Source organism: Sphaerodactylus townsendi, linkage group LG03 (assembly GCF_021028975.2).
Source record: "Sphaerodactylus townsendi isolate TG3544 linkage group LG03, MPM_Stown_v2.3, whole genome shotgun sequence".
Lineage (NCBI taxonomy): Eukaryota > Metazoa > Chordata > Lepidosauria > Squamata > Sphaerodactylidae > Sphaerodactylus > Sphaerodactylus townsendi.
Genome location: NC_059427.1, coordinates 90,439,835 through 90,460,757, shown reverse-complemented (window position 1 = coordinate 90,460,757; position 20,923 = coordinate 90,439,835). Strand labels below are relative to the sequence as shown.

Below are 20,923 nucleotides of genomic sequence, written 5' to 3'. Positions count from 1 at the left end.
GCCCCTCCCGCACATGCAGAATAATGCACTTTCAATCCACTTTGCAGTTGGATTTTACTGTGCAGAATAGCAAAATCCACTTGCAAACAGTTGCGAAAGTGGATTGAAAGTGCATTATTCTGCATGTGCAGAAGGGCCACAGTGAAATCCTGGGAGTGCTGGGGAGGGAGTGCTGCAGCAGGTGGAGGTAACATGGTAAAGGAAGCACTGTGCCACTTCCAAAGGGGTTTTGGGTGGGGCAGAAGGGAAGAAAAAACCCTCCTGCCACCTGCATTGCCCCATAGGTCACACAGGCTTACTACATACTTTTGTGCAGTGTACATCTGCAGGTCTGGAGGTTGGTGTTCCAGGGTTGGAACACTGGTGGAAGATAACTAATATCAAATCCACCCCCAGGAATGCCTGACCCACCCCCTATACTGCTGTCTGCACAGATGCTGGTGCTGCTCCATGGTGGGTTTTGTTGCCGTGGAGTTGAGGGGTGGTCAGCACCTTCGCAACCTCCACTAGCGGGGGTACCCCTTGTGCTGGCGGAGGAGGTAAACACATCAGCACAGCCTTCCGCCACTTCTATGGTATTTGCCCCCTGATCTGGATTGGGTGGCAAGATGCTTCAACTGATTAAGTTAGGAAACAAAGGCAGAATACACATTATGGTTGGCACATTATGCTTCCCCCTAGTAGCATTTGAAAACCTCCTTGTACCCTATGAGCACACTTGTGATGTCAAAAGTTGGTTAGTACTAGGTTATAATGTTCTCTGTGCACTGAAATATACATAGCAGAACTGCATTCAATCCTTTTATAAATAGTTTATCAATAAGTTTGCTTTTGGAAACAAAAAAAATTGCCTTTATAATAAAATAGCAAAATATGATACAGAGAAGGAAGGGCCCCATACCTGTGGTTCTGGTTCTACATTGACTCGGTAAGCTTGTGCTTTTCCATCTTCTAAAATACTAGGAGACCAAACTTTGTTTTCAGCCCTGCAATGAAAAATTCAAAGTCAAAACTGTACTGTATAACAATACCAATATGCATAGAACTTTATGCAAAATGATTTGATTATGTTCCAATTCATAATATATATATGAGCCTCTGTGAATTGGAGTTTGATTACACCACACACACACTCTAAACCTCAGTTTAATCCCCATTTAGAATTCCATTTTGTATGGATTACTCAAAATCCAAGTTGAGTTTAGGAGGGTATAACTTTGCTTAGGATGGCACTGTTCTTTGCTGAACTTTCATTGCCTTCTAAGGATTAGACATCATGGCTTGGCTTACACTCCATATTTCTCATTTTGGCAAGTGAAAAAATTGGGGGAAGAATCAAGACTTTTCTGTGCACAGCACAGAACTTTCCATTCAGCCTTAGCAGTCTTACATATGGCATTTCGGAAAATATTATGAAGCTTGTTCCTGGTAGTTATAGTTCGTTGCTGCTGTCGAGAATCTTTCTTGGACATACTTCCTGATTGTCTCAACACTAGAGATAGGTTTAGTTTAACTGTTAGCATTTATAAGACAGGAATATAGGGCAAGTAAGTAAGACAGGGCAAATAAGAATTTTCACTTAGGAAATAGTGCATAGGGTTTTTTTTTAACATCTATGAAAACATTGTAATGGGAATACTTCCACTTCTGTAGATTTAAAACCTCTTCAGTGATATCTCACATAGTTCAGTTTCTAATTTTGCATTTTACTGAACAGTGCAATTCAAATGCTAATCATTGCTTGTTTCTCGTTATAATCACCAAAGTCTTTATTGCATCAACAAATAAGTCATAGTAACAATACAATGATTCCATCAAAAGAAAGCGAGATTTTTCATAAAGGAAATTAAAATTCATAGCAATCATTTAAAATATCTCAAAATAAAACCATGATAACACACCATCATCAAATGGCTAAATAGTTTGTTAATCTGGTGGCTAATGCTGCCATTAAAAATACAACTGAATATAAAATCATTTTTCGTGATTTATTTTGGGAAGGGCAAAACTTCCAAGGAGCATGCTGAAGGGTGAAAATAATTTAATGATTTCATAGTGGCAGCATATCTATATTTTTGCACATAATTAGTTTGGCATTTACTCATGCAGCAGACAAGACTCAAACTTTTGATAACTATTGCAGTACCCTGAAAGGTATACTTCTATAATAAGACAACCTCTGACTATACCAACCAACAAAGAAAGAATCATGGTCCGAAAGACAAATGATACAGATGGTAGGAAGAATGCCACCATTGCTAGTTTCCTACAGTTCTAACAAGAATGCAGTTAATTAAAGTTAATCAACAAGTCCTTAAATGTATTTAGTTAGGTGTTTAAAGATAGGAAAATTGTTTAATGAATTTAGGTTCTGGACTTATAAAGAAAAAATATGGGTCTCAAACCTAATACATTTCCTTCCTGTCAACATTTTTTTAAAACTTGAAAACAACAGGAGGTGACCTGATTCAGTGAATGGAATGGAATGAATGGAACAATGAGGAAAAGAACAGGCCCAATCCATAAAACTGTTGGGAATAAACTGTGGGAAGCCAAATCCTGATTTCATTTTGACTGTAAAGCTCTTGGTAAAGCTCCTGATTTACAACGTTAAAAAAGAAAACAAGAGGCAGCCCCAGGATAACAACTATGAAATTTCTTCCATCTAGCCATGCCTGAATCACCAAAGAAATGTGTTACTTCATCTTAATTGAATTGTACCCTGGGGCTGATCTGTACTGGGTCTGTTGTTGACTGTATATCAATGACATCAAATTCTTTTCTGCCCATTTCAACAACCCATGGCAAGAATGGGCACATCTACAGCCTTGCACCCTCATATAGAAGGTTTCTATTTCTATTCAGCCATGACTGGCCTACAGCTAATTCCGTACTGCATCCTGATACAGATGTTTGGTTTATCTCATCTTGAAGACCTCAAAAGTGGCCAGCTTGCTTTCCAGAGACAGAATTGATGCATTATGTTTTCTTGGTAACTTCCTGATTTCCATGGTAACCTTCAAGCTGGACTATACCTTAAAGGCAACATCCGACCCCAATTTAGTATTTATATAAATTTAGTTAACTTTATTTATACCATATGTTTTCACCATATGTTTAAAAAGAAAGCACCCATCTACAAATTATAAATCAGTTTTCTAGTTCTATGTACAAGTTTCGCGCCTCAGTTTAACATTTGTTTAATGTATTACCTAAAGTCAATTAAAATCCTTTTAGTTATGTTAAAAGCTCAATAAAAATTTAAGTAGGTCTGTATAAGTAATTGCCGTCTGTCCACAATGGTGTTACACACCCTGAAAACTTGCTTTTCTTTAAGGTCAGCTACAAAATAGATATGAAAATAATTGTTTGAGTTAATATAGTTTTAATATTGAATTTCCTGGTTTATGGTCGACCTTGTAGACATGACTGAGCAAAAGTTGGAGCATGTTGTCACATGCATACTGGCCTTTTTACTTACCACAGCAATATCCTATTAAACACCCCCATCAACCTTTCTGAAAGAATATTTTCGACCTTAATCAATGACTTTGAATAAAATTATTGATGCTCACTAGTATACTTAAACACACACACACACACGAGGGAACAAGGACGTAGGCAAGGGGTTTTTTTCCTGGGTTTAAACCCCCTCATTACATATCTGAAGCTCCGCCCCCGTTCATGGTTTTTTATATTTTTAAGTGTTTTCCTTTTTTCACCTGCAGGGGCGCAGTTTTTAGGCTAGCAGCACCAAAATTTCAGGGATTTTTTGGGAGACTCTCTTGATGATACCCCCCAAGTTTGGTGAGGTTTGGTTTAGGGGGTTTGGGAGTTATGGACACCCTAAGGGGGTGCCCCATCCCCCATTGTTTTCAATGGAAGCTAATAGGAGATGGGGCTACATCTTTTGAGGGTCCATAAATTTGGACACACTGAACCAAACTTCACCAAACCGGGGTAGTATCATCCTAAAGATACCCTGAAATTTTGGTGCTGCTAGATTACCAATTGCACCCCTAACAGCAGGCACCCCCCAAATTTCCCCAGATTCTCCTTTTAAATCCACGCCCCCCCCCTTTGGCATGGATTTAAAGGGAGAATCTGAGGTCCCCAGTTTAAATATTGAAAGTGATGCTGTTTCAGGGTGGGGGATAATCTACCCCCAAACAATATCACTTTCAATGTTGTTTTAACTGGGGACCCCAGATTCTCCCTTTAAGGTGGATTTAAAAGAAGAATCTGAGCTCCCTAGTTTAAACACCAATGAAAATGATGCTGTTTGGGGGTGGATTTCAGCATCACAGCGGCTACCCACAGGGTGGGGGTGGGTGCAAAACTCGATTTTGCACCAGGCTCCATTTTCCCTAGCTATGCCTCTGCCTGGAGGGGGGCAGAAGGGACCGCTGGCTGCTGGCTGGGAGCCCAGCTGGGGGGGCAGGGGGGCTGGGCAGGGAAGTCTGCCATCCCTGACCTCAGAGAGCTGTTTTTATAAGCACTGAGGCTGGGGACGGGGCTTGGGGAGGCATGGCCCCAGCCCCCGAACCCACCCCATTAAAAATCTATACCTACGTCCCTGAGAGGGAAACTTGTGATTCACTTTGTGGCCCCCTTTCTGGAAACCTGAGGCTGTCACAAATACTAATATTTTCCATACCTATCAATATTACTGTGTTGCATGCAGGAAACATTCTCTAGAGAGCAGCAAATATGCCACCTAAATAACTAGTGTTTATGCCTGTGGTTTTAAAACTGCCATGAATTGTAACTGGCGCCTATTCCCAGTGCTCCTTCTGCAAGGAAGTGGTTGGCAGGAACGCATGTCACATTTGTTCCAGCATCTCATTTATGAATCACAGCCCTCGCACCGTGCACTACTCAGAATTATTATACATATACACCATATTTTTGTGATACATTACTCACAGACAACCATGTTAAATGTTGACCGAAGAATCTCATATAAACTTGCCATTTTAGACTTCCTTGGACATTTCAGAGTGATAAATGGAACTGATATTATTTTACATTGGCTCAGCGAAGAAGGCACAGAAGCAAGTAGGTTGATTTATAATCCAAATTGTTTGTTTAAATCTTCATTCACTCCCTTCACTTATTTTCTTCCACGTTAAATTGAGGACGTGTGCTGTTCCTAGCCTTCCTTATTTTACCCTTTAACTTCCTGCCCTCAGATCTGAAGCCCTGAGTCCTAACATCTGCTACTTTTTCATGGGAATGTCTAGGTAATTCTTCATGTTACATCAGTAGCCACAAACAAAACATTTCCCTAAATCGGCTGGGGTTAGGAACTGGTCAGAATTTTCCCTCAGCTTCAGATCAGAACAAATGGACTATTATTTTATTATTATCCACTATACAACACTAGCATGGAGAAGCATTTCATATTTTGTATATCCATGTAAGCAGGATGCCCTTAAAATCTGTGGAAGTGTGGTTCTGTTGTTTGGATGGGGGAAAGGTGGGGGAGGAACTGAAAAACCGAGGAAACTCAAACCGAGAATAACACAGCTTGATTGGAGGGGTTGGAAAAGTCGCCCTCTATCAGGTTTCTAATGCCTTGAAATGTCTATGACCTGGGACACAGCTAAAAGATTGCATAACAAAAAATGAAAGTCGGCAGGAAAGTAAGCTGGCTGCGAGGCAGGAGGTAAGTGCTTCAAGGGCCTATGTGTAAAACTTTAATGTGGAACCAAGACATGTTTCCAGGCCAGGGTCCCACAAATGTGATTGACAGTGATGACCATAAATCTTTCAAAATGTTTGCCTTTGAATGATTTCTCTCCACTTCGGTTGTCAACAAGTTGCTACAAACTCAGAAGGTGAACAATCTCAGTGTGCCAAGCATTCCCCTCTTTCAAGTTCTGTTAAAAACATGAAGTCTTCTAGGAAGGGGAGGTGCCATTTATGTATGCACTTTTACATGTAGGTATGGCTTTATTTCTGTGTCATGTGTTTAACTACTGCCTAAGTAGTTAGAGATTAACACATTTCAGGACAGCATTTATTTTCCCCATCTTTTTCTTTGTTTGGAACTCAGTGTAGCATTCATAAGGTGCCCAGGCAGTTTCCCAACTAGGCAATGAACTGATTCAAACCTGAAGGCACCACTGTTGTTGCTGCTCAGGCTGTTTTTTTTTAATATATTAGACAGTATGTTTAGAACTGCAACAGTGAGAAATATAGAAGCGATGAGAAAAGCTTCTCTCTTGAAAATGGTTCAACAACCATTCCCTATTTAGTTATAAAAGTGTTCCTCAATCCTTGCTGGATAAGGATTATCACTTGCAGTGCTATATCCTTTTTTCCTTGCATACTTGGCCTCACAAATCTTATTTCCAAAAAATGTAAAGAAGAGAAATTTTATCTTCCTTCAGCATCAGGTTTAAAGGTACAGCTTTGCCTCACTGTGTTTTACCCATGACTGGGGAAAATATGCTCTTATTCAACCTGTATTTTCCAGCAACAGCCCTTAGTATAGGTGTATATATAGTATATATAGTATATATATGCATAGGTTAAGAAAATATAAATAAGACTTTGTTTTAAGAATGTTACAAATTGTTATCGATATAAAAATCTGTACAAACAAAAGATGAAACATAGCAACTTAGTGCTTCATTACCTGAACAGAAGGAGAGTGCTAGGATACTAAAGTGTAATCTGCAAGCTACAAGATGTAAGACGCTTGGTTATACTGTGTACCCTTATGCCAAGAATCAACAATAACACAAGTAACTGCCAAGTATTTCAGCATCAGGTATAGTTGTGAGCTTGGTCATTACATCACACAGTTTTTACTCTTATTATTTTTTTTAAACCAGACCACAGGATATTCTGCTCACGTGTCTTTTGAGACAAATGCATTCTAGCCCTAACAACGGTTTGTAGTATGTTGCCAGTGACTTTCACAGTTAACAGATACAAGCAGTATTTTAGAGGTCTCTAAAGAAAGCCAGTGATGGCAACTGTGCTATGTACAATGTTTTTCTTCCTTTATGTTTCTTTGTATTGTCAGGAGTGGATTGTAGGGACCATATTATTCCAATCTTGGCTTATCTACACAGGCTTCTGATTTGTTTCCAGGCACAATTCAAAGTGCTGGTCTGAACTTTCAAAGCCTTGTATGATTTCGGACCAAGGTACCTGAAGGATTGCCTAATGAGCTCTTATGAACTCCAGGCCAGATTGGCCAGGTATTCTGAGGGGGGGGGGGGTTAAAGTCGTCGTTGTTGGGTTTTTTTGCAATCTACTATGCATGGAGCAGAGCTTACTGACGGGTGGTGGGGGAAGGTAGTCATACATTTCCTGCATGGAGAGGTGTTGCACTAGATGACCATAGAGGTCCCTCCCAATTCTATCATTTCTAAGAACCCACCCAACCATTAAGGTCATCTCCAGAGGCCCTGCATCAAGTGTCATGGCCTTCTGAGGTCAGGCTGGTAGCAACCTGGGGGAGGGCCTTCTTGATCATGGCACCAAGCTCTGGAACTCTCTTCCCAGGGAGATTTGTCTGCCCTTTTCTGATTCTGCCTTCTACCAGTGGATGAGGCCTTCATTCCTAACCAACATATTTATGTTATTTATGTTTTTAACTCTTTTAAAATTTGGTTTAATGATGCATGTATGAGAGGATGGTTTTAATGGTTTTATAGTGCAATTTTATCTTTTATGGTTTAAATGTTAGCTGCCTTGATAGATCTTGCAAGGGCAGAAAGGTAGGATATAAACTTTGCTAATAATAATGTTATACATTCCATTGAAATAAAGAGATAATCGATAAATAAAGAGATAATAACATTTAGAAGATCTCAACTCTTCAGGATTTGTTACTTTAGTGGCAGTGATGATATACCTGAATCAAAGTTCAGAGGCATAGCTGGGACATTCTGTGCCTGATGCGCACTCTGCGTTTCCCCCACCCCCCACCCCACACACACTTACCTTAGTTCAACCTGAAAGTGCAGGCTGGAAAAAACAGTCTGTTCATTTGTGACTGAAAATGGCCTGGTAAGAACTACACTTCCCAGAATACCTTGGGGCTCACAAGGTCTCCTGGGAAGTGTAGTTTCCACCAGGCCATTTTCAGCCACTCTGAACAGACACCTGCCCTCCTAGCCTGTACCCAGCTGAACTAAAATGTAGGAGTGTGTGTGTGTCAGAGTAATTGAGTGAGTGGAGCAGGGGGGGCACTGTGGAGGGGGGGAATTTCCGGCACCCACAGGTGTGTGCCCGATGAAATGTGCACCCCTGCCCCCTGGTAGCTCTGCCTCTGTCAAAGTTTTGAGTCCATCCCTTCTCCTTGTTCACAATAGAATAAGTTCCACATATACAAAGCTAAGATGTTGTCCTAGTTCATAATCATCAGACTTGGTTCACAATGCTAATGTGTACTTTCACTGTGTCCTTGAGTTCTCTAAACCACAGTTCTCCATAATCCAAACTGAGGAAGCGTTTTTCTCTGCTTTCCCAAGCACCTCTTCAGCCTGATAGAAACAAGACAGCAGCTCAAAGATCTGTGTGTGCCTCACACATTTCATGATGGGCTGACCTCTGGGTGGGCTCCAGGAAGTTGCTTGAGAGCTCACTTGTTGTCAGCCAGTGCTGAGCCCAATTGGTTAAAATAATCTTTGCTTTCCTCCTTCCACACAGGCATAAATGGCTCCCCCCCCCCTCAGTTGACGGCTGGGAGCCTGTCTCTATATCTCACCTAGGAAAGAGCTCTTTCCTGTTGCTTGCCTGCTTCTTATATTCCCACTTGATGTCAGTAACAAAAGAACAATGCATTTGGAGGCTACAGTTGTCAACTCTGGGTTGGGAAATGGCCGGAGATCTAAAGGTTTATGGACAGGAGACCTCGGGAGAATATAATACCACAGACTTGACCTTGCAAAGCATCCATTTTTAACAGGGGAACTGATCTTTATTGTAACTCTGGGAAATCTAGACCCTACATGGAGTTTTGCAACCCTACTGTAGGCCCTGATATGTTGAGTTGCACCAGGGATCCTGAAAAATTAAATTCCATAAGAATGTACAGAAGGACTCAGATCCCCTGAAGAAGTGGCTTGTCAGAAGAACGTGGAAGTCTCTCCTTGGGCTATGATCTTTAAAATCTATCTGAAGATACTGCCTCTGATATTGGTCCTGTTCAAATGTTATGTAAAGTATGGTTAGAGGAAACCAGGGAACTGAGGCGATAAGAGGACACATTTGAGCCTAAGGCAATTTTCTTAAAGAACTTAATATTTGGCCTCAGCTTCTCACAGATATTGATGGGATAAGATAACATAAAGCAAATAAATTTTATTCTTAGAATTTATTGTATTTGCTTTAAATAAGAACATCTCTTTATCACTGCAAGACTTAAGTGATTATGGCAAGGATTTCAAAGGAAATGGAATACAAGATAATTTTATTCCAAGGAATTCTATGGAAATTATAACAAAATACATTTCCAAAATTACAACAGTGATATTGGTATCTAACAGAGGTGGGATCCAACCAATTCTCACCACTTCTCTAGAATAATTCACTGAATAAAGGGCCGTTGATAGAAAAACATTCACCAAATGAGAGATGTCCTTTTTCTTGAAACAAACATTAATCAAACATTCATAGTAGGTTATCAATAGACTCTTGTTTGACTCTTGTTCTCTAGAAGTGGTTACTAATTTTTTTCTGAGTGTCGAGAAGGGGTTACTAAAGCAACCTCCCTGCCCAATAGGGACTGGAGGTGCGTGTGTGTGGCGGCGCCACTGTTTGAATCCCACCACCATTGGAACCTGTTATTAAAATGTTTAGATCCCACCATTGGTATCTAACCCAGTCAGTTCCACCCTCTTCCTTTTGATAATAACATGGAAATATTCTATCACTCAATATTTTTTCCTGCTGACCTTTCTAGTGGGTGTGAAAGAACATTTGCTGAGCACAATATAAATAAAACCATATTAGAATTTGTCAGAATGGGAATAATTCACTGAATAAAGGGCCGTTGATAGAAAAACATTCACCAAATGAGAGATGTCCTTTTTCTTGAAACAAACATTAATCAAACATTCATAGTAGGTTATCAATAGACTCTTGTTTGACTCTTGTTTGACAGATATAAAGGGGCAACAAACTTATAAACAATAATTATTTCATTCAGCTTTGAGAGTTTTGCACTTTCCACTCAATTTTCAGTAAATTGAAAACAATACAAGCATGCTTTTCTAAAAATCAGCTTTTTGTTAAGCTTCTCACTGTCTCTGTTTCTTTAAAAAGTGAATGAAGAGGGCAGTAAAAAAAATCAAGGACACAAACAGGAAAACAACCACATAATTCACTGATAGGAATGCATGTGCTTGAAACAAAGCATCTTAAAATTACAGGAACTGCTTGCCCAAATTATGACACATTACCCTATCTCTCTGTTTTTAGAAAGTTAGCTTGAATTATAACTTAAAGGTTAGATACAAAGTCAATAAAAATCTTAGGATCAGCAAAATTATGTTGATACATGCCAGCTAAGAATGTGACCCACAGTATTTTTTTTAAAATCATACATCATCCTTTTGAGCTGAAATAGAAAAGGTTGAAGTGTCACAAAGAGGATAGTCTCATAAATCCATTGCTGACTAGCCACAAATGAGTCAAATCTAATCAAAATAGAGGCTTGATTACTTAAAATTTCAAAAATAAGAGATAAGGAGCTATAGCTGAGTCTGAGTTCTAGTGTTTTCCAATAAAAAATTCAGGATGTTCCATACAAACAGAAACCCTTTATATCCTTTCAGGAATATCTCTCAATCCTACAAATGCATATCAGTGGCATTAACGTCACTTTTAATTTTCAGTTAAATGGCATTTGAATGGTTTGTAACCAATGAACACCCCCCCCCCCAACAGTGTTAGGCAGAATATAGTTTGCTGCAGCTAAAAGGAGAAAATCAGTGTGAATTAGGGTTGCTAGCCCTGGGGTGGGAAATACCTGGAGATTTTAGGGATAGACCCTGAGGAAGGCAGGATTTGGGAAGCAGAGGGACTTCAATGGGGTTTAAAGCCATAGAGTCCACCTGCCAAAGTGACCATTTTCTCCTGCCTGGAGATCAGTTGTAATAGTTGGAGGTCTCCAATCACTACCTGGAAGTTTGCAGCCTCAGTGGAAATCAACCATTTCCTTTAAATAGTAGCATTCAGTCTGTAGCTCTGCTCATCCAATTGTCAAGTTTTGCTTGCCAACCAGTACTAAACTCTGAACATTAAAGTACTTGCAACTTTGGAGGCTAAATTAGATATATTGGATACCTCTGATTAGATCTACCACTGGGTTTTGCATAGAACTGAATAAGGTTCAGGATTACATTATCATCTGTGTAGGTTACTGACTAAAAGGGCCTGTCTGAGCTACAATTATACCCTTTTCAGGATAAAGATTACAGGAGATTTGTGAATTCATCCACCATTTCCTGGACTCAAGGCATTAGAACCCATGTGGAACATTCGAGAACAGGAAACAGCAGATGAATTCATGAATCTCCTGTAATCTTTATCCCGAAGGGTATGGTTCTTGTAAGGAAAGAAGATGGGCATGCTACCTTTCCTGTCTTTTTTCACTACTGGAGCTAAGTAAAACCCTAGGTTACAGTATGTAATTTTGTTTGATTAAATGACAAGGGGAGAGACCTCATTCACTTGCTTGCTCAGCGCTGCAGTTCTCACAGTTGCTTCTTGGGGTAAAAAATATTAAGAGTTTTGCCCATATTCACATCAGTGGGTTTGTAATTTTTGACAATTAAGCTAAATTATACCAGTTACAACAATTAGCTTGTTACTATGCTCAACATTCATGTATCTAGCAAATACATTACATTATGTAAATGCTAAACTGATATTATTTAATAGGAAAAATTAGCTGAAAACTCAAAAGTTGTTGATGTTCTGAAAGCAAGAAAACTCATCTCTGAGCTTCTGATCTCTAAGTACAACACTCAGAGGTGTAGCAGGGGGGAAAGCACCCGGTGCACTGGTGCGTGCTCCGCCCCCGCCCCACCCTGGAATTCCCCCATCACACCCCCGATATGCCCCCACCACACCCCCACAGGGGCACGTGCCCAGTGCATCATGCCCACCGTCACCTTGGAGCTACACCTCTGACAACACTGCAGGAATTCCTTTGGCAGAGCTCACAAGTATATTTATACAAGCAGAGGATATACATTATGTTGAGTTTATAGCAAGAGGTAGATATGGGAGGTCTTGAGAATTTATAATAAAGGCAGCAGTTTCCTAGTTAAACTTGGCTTTATTCTTCTTTTAAGAATGGCTGCTCTGAAAGAATGAGTCATATTCAGTGACAAAAAAATGGCCTGGATCTGGCTTGAGCAGTGACTAACTTTTATTGGCCAGACAGAATAACTTGGTACTCAACAGACTGCTTAGGGCTGAGTGGAAACATATAAAAGCCATGTCACCCAGATGGTTAATTCAGTCCAAGCTAAAAACAGAACAAACAAAAGTGTTACTGTAGTTACTCTGCCTACTGCAAAATAAACAATTAGATTTTCCAATTCAGAGAAACTTCCATTTAAAAAAAACAATATGCAGCTGTTAAGTTCTGGAGGCAGATATAAATTCTGAAGTACTGAGATATCTAATTTGTAACAAATTGAGTATTCATGAATCTATCTGTAACCTGAAATGGATAAATTAATGGGTCAAAAGTCCTTTGTCTCTTCTAGTAATGCTAGTAGGTTCTGGACAGTTGTCGGATCTTTCCAGTATGAAAGTAGTAAATTATGAAGAAGAAGTACTACAAACCATGAAGTCTCTGATAGTTTAGAGCATTGCAGAATAAAGAGATTGTATATCAATGCATGATTCATACTGAGTTTTGGCCTAGAATATTGTCAGCCTGAAAAATCTCTTTTCATCTATAAGCACTCTGCAAAAAAAAGTTTACCTTCCACTTTTCATATTGTTTTCCACCCATTTATTATTATTTATTATTTAGATTTATTCCCTGCCCTTTATGACAGTCTCAGGGCAGGTTACAATAAAAAGCACAATAAAATCCCACACAATACGACAGTAAAACAACTATAAAACCAATCCTAAAACCATGAAATAGTCTGGACTCCTATCCCAACTCCCACCCCAATCCCCTCCAAAGTGGGAAGAGCAGGGGCATAGATACCATGGGAACATGTGGGAACAAATGTCCTGGGTGCCCACCATTTGATCATGGGGGGGGGGCGCAGAAAAATTTGGGTTCATTTCCATTTTTTTTGTATTTGTAGTGTGCAGATTTGTGAATTGGGGCATGTTCTATAATGTGATGGTGACTTTGAGATGACCTGGTTAAAAAAAACATTCTTTTGTTGTGGGGGGGGGGCGCCACCCATACGGGGGGGGACTCAGATTTTGCCCCGGGCTCCATTTTTCCCAGCTACACCTCTGGTGAAGAGTGTACAGGACACATTGAGGCCTCCTGCAAGGTTGGGAAGTATAGTTCCCACCAGGCTACTTTTTTAGTTGGCTGCTTTTTGCATGGGGCAACTTTTGCATGATAAGTGGGGGAGTGTGGGGGGGCTGCAGGGGATGAGGTGCTGTGGGGGTGGGGCTTGGGCACCATTTTGCCCCAGGTGCAATTTCTCCCCCCTACGCTACTGGTAAGCTTTTTTGTCAATTTCACTCTCCCCTTGCATTTTGTATACTGCTGCTGGGATTTTCCCTGGCTCCATTTGCTAAAGGTTGCCCTAGGACATTTGGTCTGCAGGATCCAATTCTGGGCATTACTACAGTCCCAATGTTTTTCAACGGGAGTTCTTTGAGCAGCTAAGATTCTCACATGCGTGTCTGTGTATCTTCAAATACAGGTCTTCCAAAATGCCAGAATTAGCAAGACAAGCTGTATACAACTATGTACTTTTTGGGCTGAAAAGGCACCCAGAGTAGGAGCCTGCAGAGCTAATGTCATGGGGCAACTTTCAGCAAATAGAGGCAGGGGAAATCCCTTCAGCAGCACACAAGTTGTAGGGTACAAGCAGAGGGTGAAACTGACCACAGAGCTTAATGGTCAGGCAGGAAAAATAAAATGCCTCCTGAGCTCTGCATTCTGCACAACCAGGCAGGGGACCTCTTGCAGGTAGTTTCAGGGAAAGAGTGCACTTTAAAGCATGCTCAAAATAGGATGGCTTGAGCAGAAATAGGGTATTCTGAGGACATCTTAGGGGAAAAGCTGTGTCGAGTTCCACCCCAAGACAGATTTTTTTTTTTGCATCCTCAGGACATCTTATTTATGCTGTGTAGAATGAACCACTGGAATGCACATTTGGAACCACTTTAAAATGTCTATTCAAACATACCTTCCTCTGTGGAATGCAGACTTCTGATGTGCCTTCCAATACCCACCTTATTTTTCATCAGTTTCACTGCCACAGAGAAACATGGCAAAACAGAGAAGGAGTAGTAGTAGTAGTAGTAGTAGTAGTAGTAGTAGTAGTAGTAGTAGTAGTAGTAGTAGTAGTAGTAGTAGTAGTAGTAGTAGTAGTAGTAGTAGTAGTAGTAGTAGTAGTAGTAGTAGTAGTAGTAGTAGTAGTTTGGATTTATACCCTGCCTTTCTCTCCTGTAAGGAGATTCAAGGCTACTTTCAGTAGTTTCACTGCTCCTCCTCTTTCAGTAGTTTCACTGCTCTTAACCACTATACCACGCTGGCTTGGGTTGTCAAAGGAAGGATGATACATTCCCTCTCTCAGTCAAGGAACACTTTCATGCCTTTTTCAAAATTCCCTGAATGGAGTTAGGACACTTTTTGTGGAGAGCAAAAATGTTTGTAAAAATTAGGCTTCCAGTGCAGCTCTAATCAAAACTGTAGATATCTATTTTTGTCACAATAATGTTTATTATGGTGCAGAAATATGCTTCTTAAAGCTATGTGAAACCACATGTGGTGTTGAGTATTACATCATAAACTTTCAACAATGTGAACTTGTCCAGTCATAGTAATTTGAGACATGCTGCTCTAGAGATAAAAATCCCTATGTATTTCCTTGTCTTAGAATACAAGAACAATATTGTTTAAAAGGGATCTTAAGAGTCATCTCATACATCTGCAGAATTTGCAATACCTAAACAAACTCAGATGGATAATTAATCAACCTTCTCTAACTAGTGATGTTTTATATTATTTTTATGTCCTGGCTTATGATATTTTCCCCCTGTGAGGTGCTTCAAGTTGGTATCTGGAGAGGTAGCATATAATTTTTCTAAATAAATAATAGTGCATTCCATTGCTGGGAGTAAGAACAAATACTTAGCCTCTTTAGCTGCTATGCTAAGAACACGTGCTATAAGCTCCACTGCATTAAATGGGAGTGACTTCTGAGTAAACCTACTTAGGATTGCTTCCTTAGCCTTGACTTGAATAATGGTCCTACAAAACATGTCTGTTTGGTTGTATTAGAGTTCTTCCAAGGACCTACAATGCAATTGAGCAAGTTTGGTCAGGTTCGTCAATAAAATCCTGATCACATGAAGATATTAAACAGTTTGCTATGGTCTGTATATGGCATGTGCAGCTGCCATAAATGTTGATTGAAAGTTTCCTACTGTTTGAATTGGTTTCAGTAGGAATTTCTTTGATTTCACACAGGATATGATTCCATGTACGGAAGAGTAAAGTTTCCAATTGTCTTGATGTATTTTTGTGGAATGTTTCAATGCACATACTTCTCCTATTCTGTTAAGTCCAGAATCTCATTCCCATGTTTTTAAAAAAATCCTCTTAAAATGAATGTAGGAAAAGGTGTGACCTAAGTCCACTTCTGAAGAAGATATACGAGTGCTGAAGTTCTTAACTTCTTTTTCTTCAGAGGCAGTTCTGGCCAGCAGAGACAAAAACAGGGTTCAACTCACAACTGAGAAAGCCATCAAAGCACTTTTACGTGCCTGGCACTGATGCTTATTATATTTCACTATTGGGAATCTATGGCTATAAAAGACTTAGCAAAGTGGAAAATGGCAATGGGTTTTTGAAATACTAGTTTCAAATGGTTTTCAAGAGCATAACATCTAAAGAGCATAACATTTCCTTTTAAAATCAGGAAAATAAACAGTAAATAGTAGTTCCTTATGTAAGAAAATGCATTTTAAAATTTGCAGTGGAAAATCTTATAAACATATTTGAAACTGCTTCAGATAATATTAACCTTATAAAGATTATTCATTTTGGCAGGCTACAAAAGAAACTGTAGTTACTTTATATTTTTTGGACATAGAATCAGTTACGCTGAGGGAAAGAATCAAAAGTAAAATCCAAGAATGGTCACTTCTACTTTATATTTTCTTGAAAGAAACTGAAGCTAAGGCATTGAAGATTCTTTAATTAGCGTGATAAAAAAAACTTGGAAGAAGCCCACTTCTTCTCCCTTATAATATATGAATAATTTGTTACATTAACACAACCAAATTAAACACTAGACCACAGCCACACAGCCCAGAAAACCCACAAACTTCCTATAGAAATTTGAAATATATCATAATTCTAACTAATAGCCTTCTTCTCAAGCTACTTCTGAACATTTTTCTATAAAGCGTGGCCGTGCTTGAGACACAGCTGCCACTGCAGGAGGAAGGAGGGCCCCAACGAAGGCTGTCTGCCCGGTTGTGGGCAGACAGGGCTGCTTCAAGGCTTGGCACTGGCATCAGACCCTTCTATTTGAGCTGCTCACAAGTAAGGGGGCCCAGGGCAATCACAGCCCATTCCACCCCTCCCGCATAACTACACTGCCAGCGGGGTGGGTGGGTACAAGAGTTCCCCCACCTATTTTCAAACTTTGGGTTTTTTCCCATTCTAATGCCCCCGCTCCCCCGAACCAAATACAGAGGTTGGTTTAAGGGCAGGGCCTTCACCGTGATTACAGGGGTCCCAGGCTTGTTCACAACACTTCCATTTTAGACTTTACCTCCCCCCAGAGCACTCGGGGAGTCGGGGCTTGAGTATCCTGTTGAAGCAGCGGTTACTCAGAGTAGACCACCTTGTAGGATGCAATGTAGAAAAGAACTGACAGACACACAGTCACCAGTGCAGTTCTATTTATTGCTATCAACTAACAAAGTGCTTCGCCAGACCACAGGTGTTTTCAGGCACACCTCACTCTGCTGTCTGAGCTATCTATATACATTTGTGGTACCAATCAGGTACCTTATCAGGTTTGCACATGGTACATGCTGTGCACTCAGTACTAATCTGCACACGGCACCTGTTAGAAGGAAGGTCCAGCTGTCATTTAAATTTTGCTCATCTAAACATTTACACACGTTCTGACATATCCTTAGGTGCATTTGCTGCACCAAGGACTGACACCATTCAGACAGTGACAGGGTTGGCACAGAAGGACGCTTACTAGCAGTTATAGGGCACTGGCTTTCTGATAATTATCTTATTTTGTCCACACAGTCTCTGTTTCTGTTCCTCTAGTAGCTGGCTGAAGCATTTGGCTAGACAATTGTGTTTGTGCTTGAATCGCATTTGTTAGTGATTTGGCGTGCTTTGTGAGCAGCATTTTGGTGTTATTAATTTGCAAATACTTCATACTCCTTGATCATGGCTCCTGCAAAGGGCAATAAGCGTAAGACCTCCAGTGGGAGCCAGGTGCTGGCTAACTGGGGAGGCAAAAGGAGCACAGGACCCTCCATTGGGGAAGGTGCAAGTAATAAAAGTGCCCCCTTGATGACCAAGGCTTGCCAGGCCACCGCTAGGGCAGCGCCAGCAGGTCACAGCCAGGTGAGCCCTCCGAGGGCTTAAGTGAGGGGCAGGTCAAAGGTGTCATGGCCAACCCCCTCCTCTCCCCCCTCTACTCTGACTTCAGGCAGTGCCAAGGCAGCCCCCAATAAAAAGGTGTTCCTAGGTGGAGTTCAAAGACCAGGAAGGCAGGGAGGCCCACTAATTCACCAGCACCGTACTCAACCCTGAGTAATGAGATGGGGATTTCAGAAATGAGTGCTATGATATTTCAAGGTTTGGCAAAAATGTTTGCGCAACTTGCCCATAAGTCCTCAGCTAGCAAGGCTGTGGCCCCATTTGCTGCTATCACAGCGGGCCCTTCTCAGCCAGCAGGGGATCAGGGTATGGAGGTCCTGTCACAGATGGAAGAAGAGGATATCACGTGCACTTCATCAGTGGAGGAAGAGCGGGGGTCCAGTCAGGAGTGGTGACACAAGAAGCACTGCAAAGTATCTCACCATTGCTCATCAAGGCGGCAGTCTCCATCATCGTCATCCAGTGAGTATTCCTCAGATGAGGACTCTCCCCGCGGGGATGGGACATTTTGAGAGGACAGGGCTGCCATCCCTTCACTTCCCCCAGGTTTAAGCAGTCATAGGGGTCATAGTTTGGGCTTCCCACTTGGGGATCCACCTACCCCTTTCAGCAGCACCAAGCCAACCAAAGACCCCCCAGGCCAGCACCTCCCATGTAAATTGAAGGAGCATGCACTCAATGGCTATTATTTGGGCACATTTAAATTATTTGCCCATGGTCCTCGGCGGGGGTCATGGGATCCTCCTCATTGGTGCCCAAGGACAAGCGTGTCGATAGAAGCTTTGACAACTGGGTCCCAGGCTTTGGGGAGTACATGGCCTTGATGGACATTCCTGTGAATTGAGGTGTGAAATAAGGATGTATCTTGGCTCCAATCCTATTTAATATATTTATCAATGATTTGGCATCAACTATAGCAGAAACAGATGGCCATAGCCCCACACTGAATAACGTCTGCATACTTGTATTACTCCATGCGGATGATGCAGTCATTTTGTCACGCACAAGAATTGGTCTTATGCGACTGTTATATAAGTGTGTTGATTATTGTAAAATAAATAAGTTGGAAATCAATTTCAAAAAAATAAAAATAATGGTTTTTGCTAAGTCATGGGAAAAACAAGTTTGGAAAATTGCTGGACAAGAGGTTGAACAAGTTAAACAATATAAATATCTAGGGCTTACTTTTACCCATAATCTTTCTTGGAAAGCCCATTATAAAGCAGCATTAACAAAGGCGAACATTAGTAAGATATTACCATGTACCACATTATATATCACATGGCATATTTGCAAGTCATGATTGAGTAGATACATAGTCCCACTGTCTAACCACATGCTCAGTATATATGCTTCTACAAATGACTACATAATCCTCATCTGTCAGGAGGAAAACACAAAAAATACTTACCTGTTCACAGAAAGTGTCAGCTGGTCTAGACAAGCTTTGATCTTGTTTTGTGCTTCTAGATGTGTCATGCTTTCTGTGCTCTCACCATTAATTGACAGAATAACATCACCTGGGCAAAGGTTGGCAAGAGCAGCTTTACTACCAGGATTTATCTGCATGGGAGAAAGAAAAGGAGTGTTGACTGTGATATTTGGGTTTTTTAAAGTTTAAGTCAGACTCAGATTCAATAGCCTTGTATGTGGAGAAAAGCACATCAGGATCAGAACTTAGTGAAGAAAGAAAAATAGATATCAGTAACACACTGTTTTCAGAGATTAGATTAGAATGAATATTTTGTGATTTTTTTTAATGACAAAAGTTGCTGATCACTTTAGAGTGGTTAATTTCAGTGAAAAAGTTCTGAACTACCAGGGGCTAGCTTTCCCCACTGACAGAGTCTACAGTCTGTAACATCATTAGTATTCAGAGGTGGAGCAAGGGGAAGCTGCACCCAGGGTGTGCGCGCGCCCTGCATCCCTGCTGCCCCAGGGCACACACGCCCTGCCCCAGAACGCCCCACCACAACCCCTTGATGGCCAGGCCATGCCTCTGCCATCACTCCACCCGGGACATCACGCCTCCCGCCGTCAGTGCTACGCCACTGTTAGTATCACACTGGTCTTTTACTAATACAGAAATTCCATGTGCAGCTCCTTGAGTAAGAATTTGGCTTGAAGCTTATGATTCTATTAATTATGATCGTACATATGAATATGTAAAATACAGATTCACAGCAGTACCTTAAAACAATTTCTATGGTTACGAAGCCTAGTATTTGCCAAGTACTCGTTGATGTTGGGTATACTACGCAGATTCTTGGTTGACAGTGAGTTGCCTACTTGCTGACTTGGTTTTTAATGCAGAAAGTAACAATATACAGTAATCCTTGATAATTAATCTAATTATTTAAAAGTGCTACAACCCATAGCACAGAAGAAGAGAAAGGGGAGTAGATGTGGAAAGGAAAGTACACTGATTTCTTTCCACATTTTCAATATTTCTCCTTCCACCTACATAAAGTAGAAAGAGAAAGTACTAGTGCAGGAAAGTACTGAGCATTAAGAACTATACCATATATTCACATTCCTCAGTGGCAGATCTCTGGTGGTTGCCAAATAACAATTTTCCCCTCTCCCCTCCCCCAAGAGTTGGTGACAGCCACCATAATGTAGTGGTTAAGAGCAGCAGATTCTAATCTGGACAACTAGGTTTGATTCCCTACTCCTACACAGATTCCCTTCTCCTACACTGCTAGGTGACCTAGGGCCAGTCACAGAACTCTCAGAACTCTCTCAGCCCCACCTGCCTCACAAGGTGTCTGCTGGGTGGGTGTGGGGTGTGGGGAGGAAAGGTGATTGTGAGTAGCTTTGAGACTCTTCAAAGTAGAGAGAAAGGGGGGTATGAAAACCAACTAGTATTTCCAGAGTGGGTAGGGGAGGTACTGCAGAAAAATAATGTAGTATAAAATGATTTATTTATAAAAGTTCAGCATGAGTTCCACATTTCAAATATTGCAGCTTGGTGTAGTAGTTAGGATGCTGAACTAGGTTCTAGGACAGTGGTTCTCAACCTTCTTAATGCTGCAACCCTTTAATACAGTTCCTCATGTTGTGTGGACCCCCAACCCTAACATTTATCCATTTCACAGA

At 40.9% G+C, this 20,923-nt stretch overlaps 1 protein-coding gene across 1 annotated transcript in view; it reads right to left on the bottom strand.

Annotated features, from left to right (window-relative positions):
* Positions 1–20,923, bottom strand: part of PDLIM4 (PDZ and LIM domain 4) — a 93,578-nt gene that overhangs the window by 45,992 nt on the left and 26,663 nt on the right. Inside the window, exons 2-3 of the mRNA XM_048489830.1 lie at positions 19,236–19,387; positions 902–986 (exon numbers count right to left, since the gene is read on the bottom strand). Coding sequence (XP_048345787.1) covers positions 902–986; positions 19,236–19,387 — 237 coding nt within the window. The remainder of the gene's footprint in view (positions 1–901; positions 987–19,235; positions 19,388–20,923) is intronic.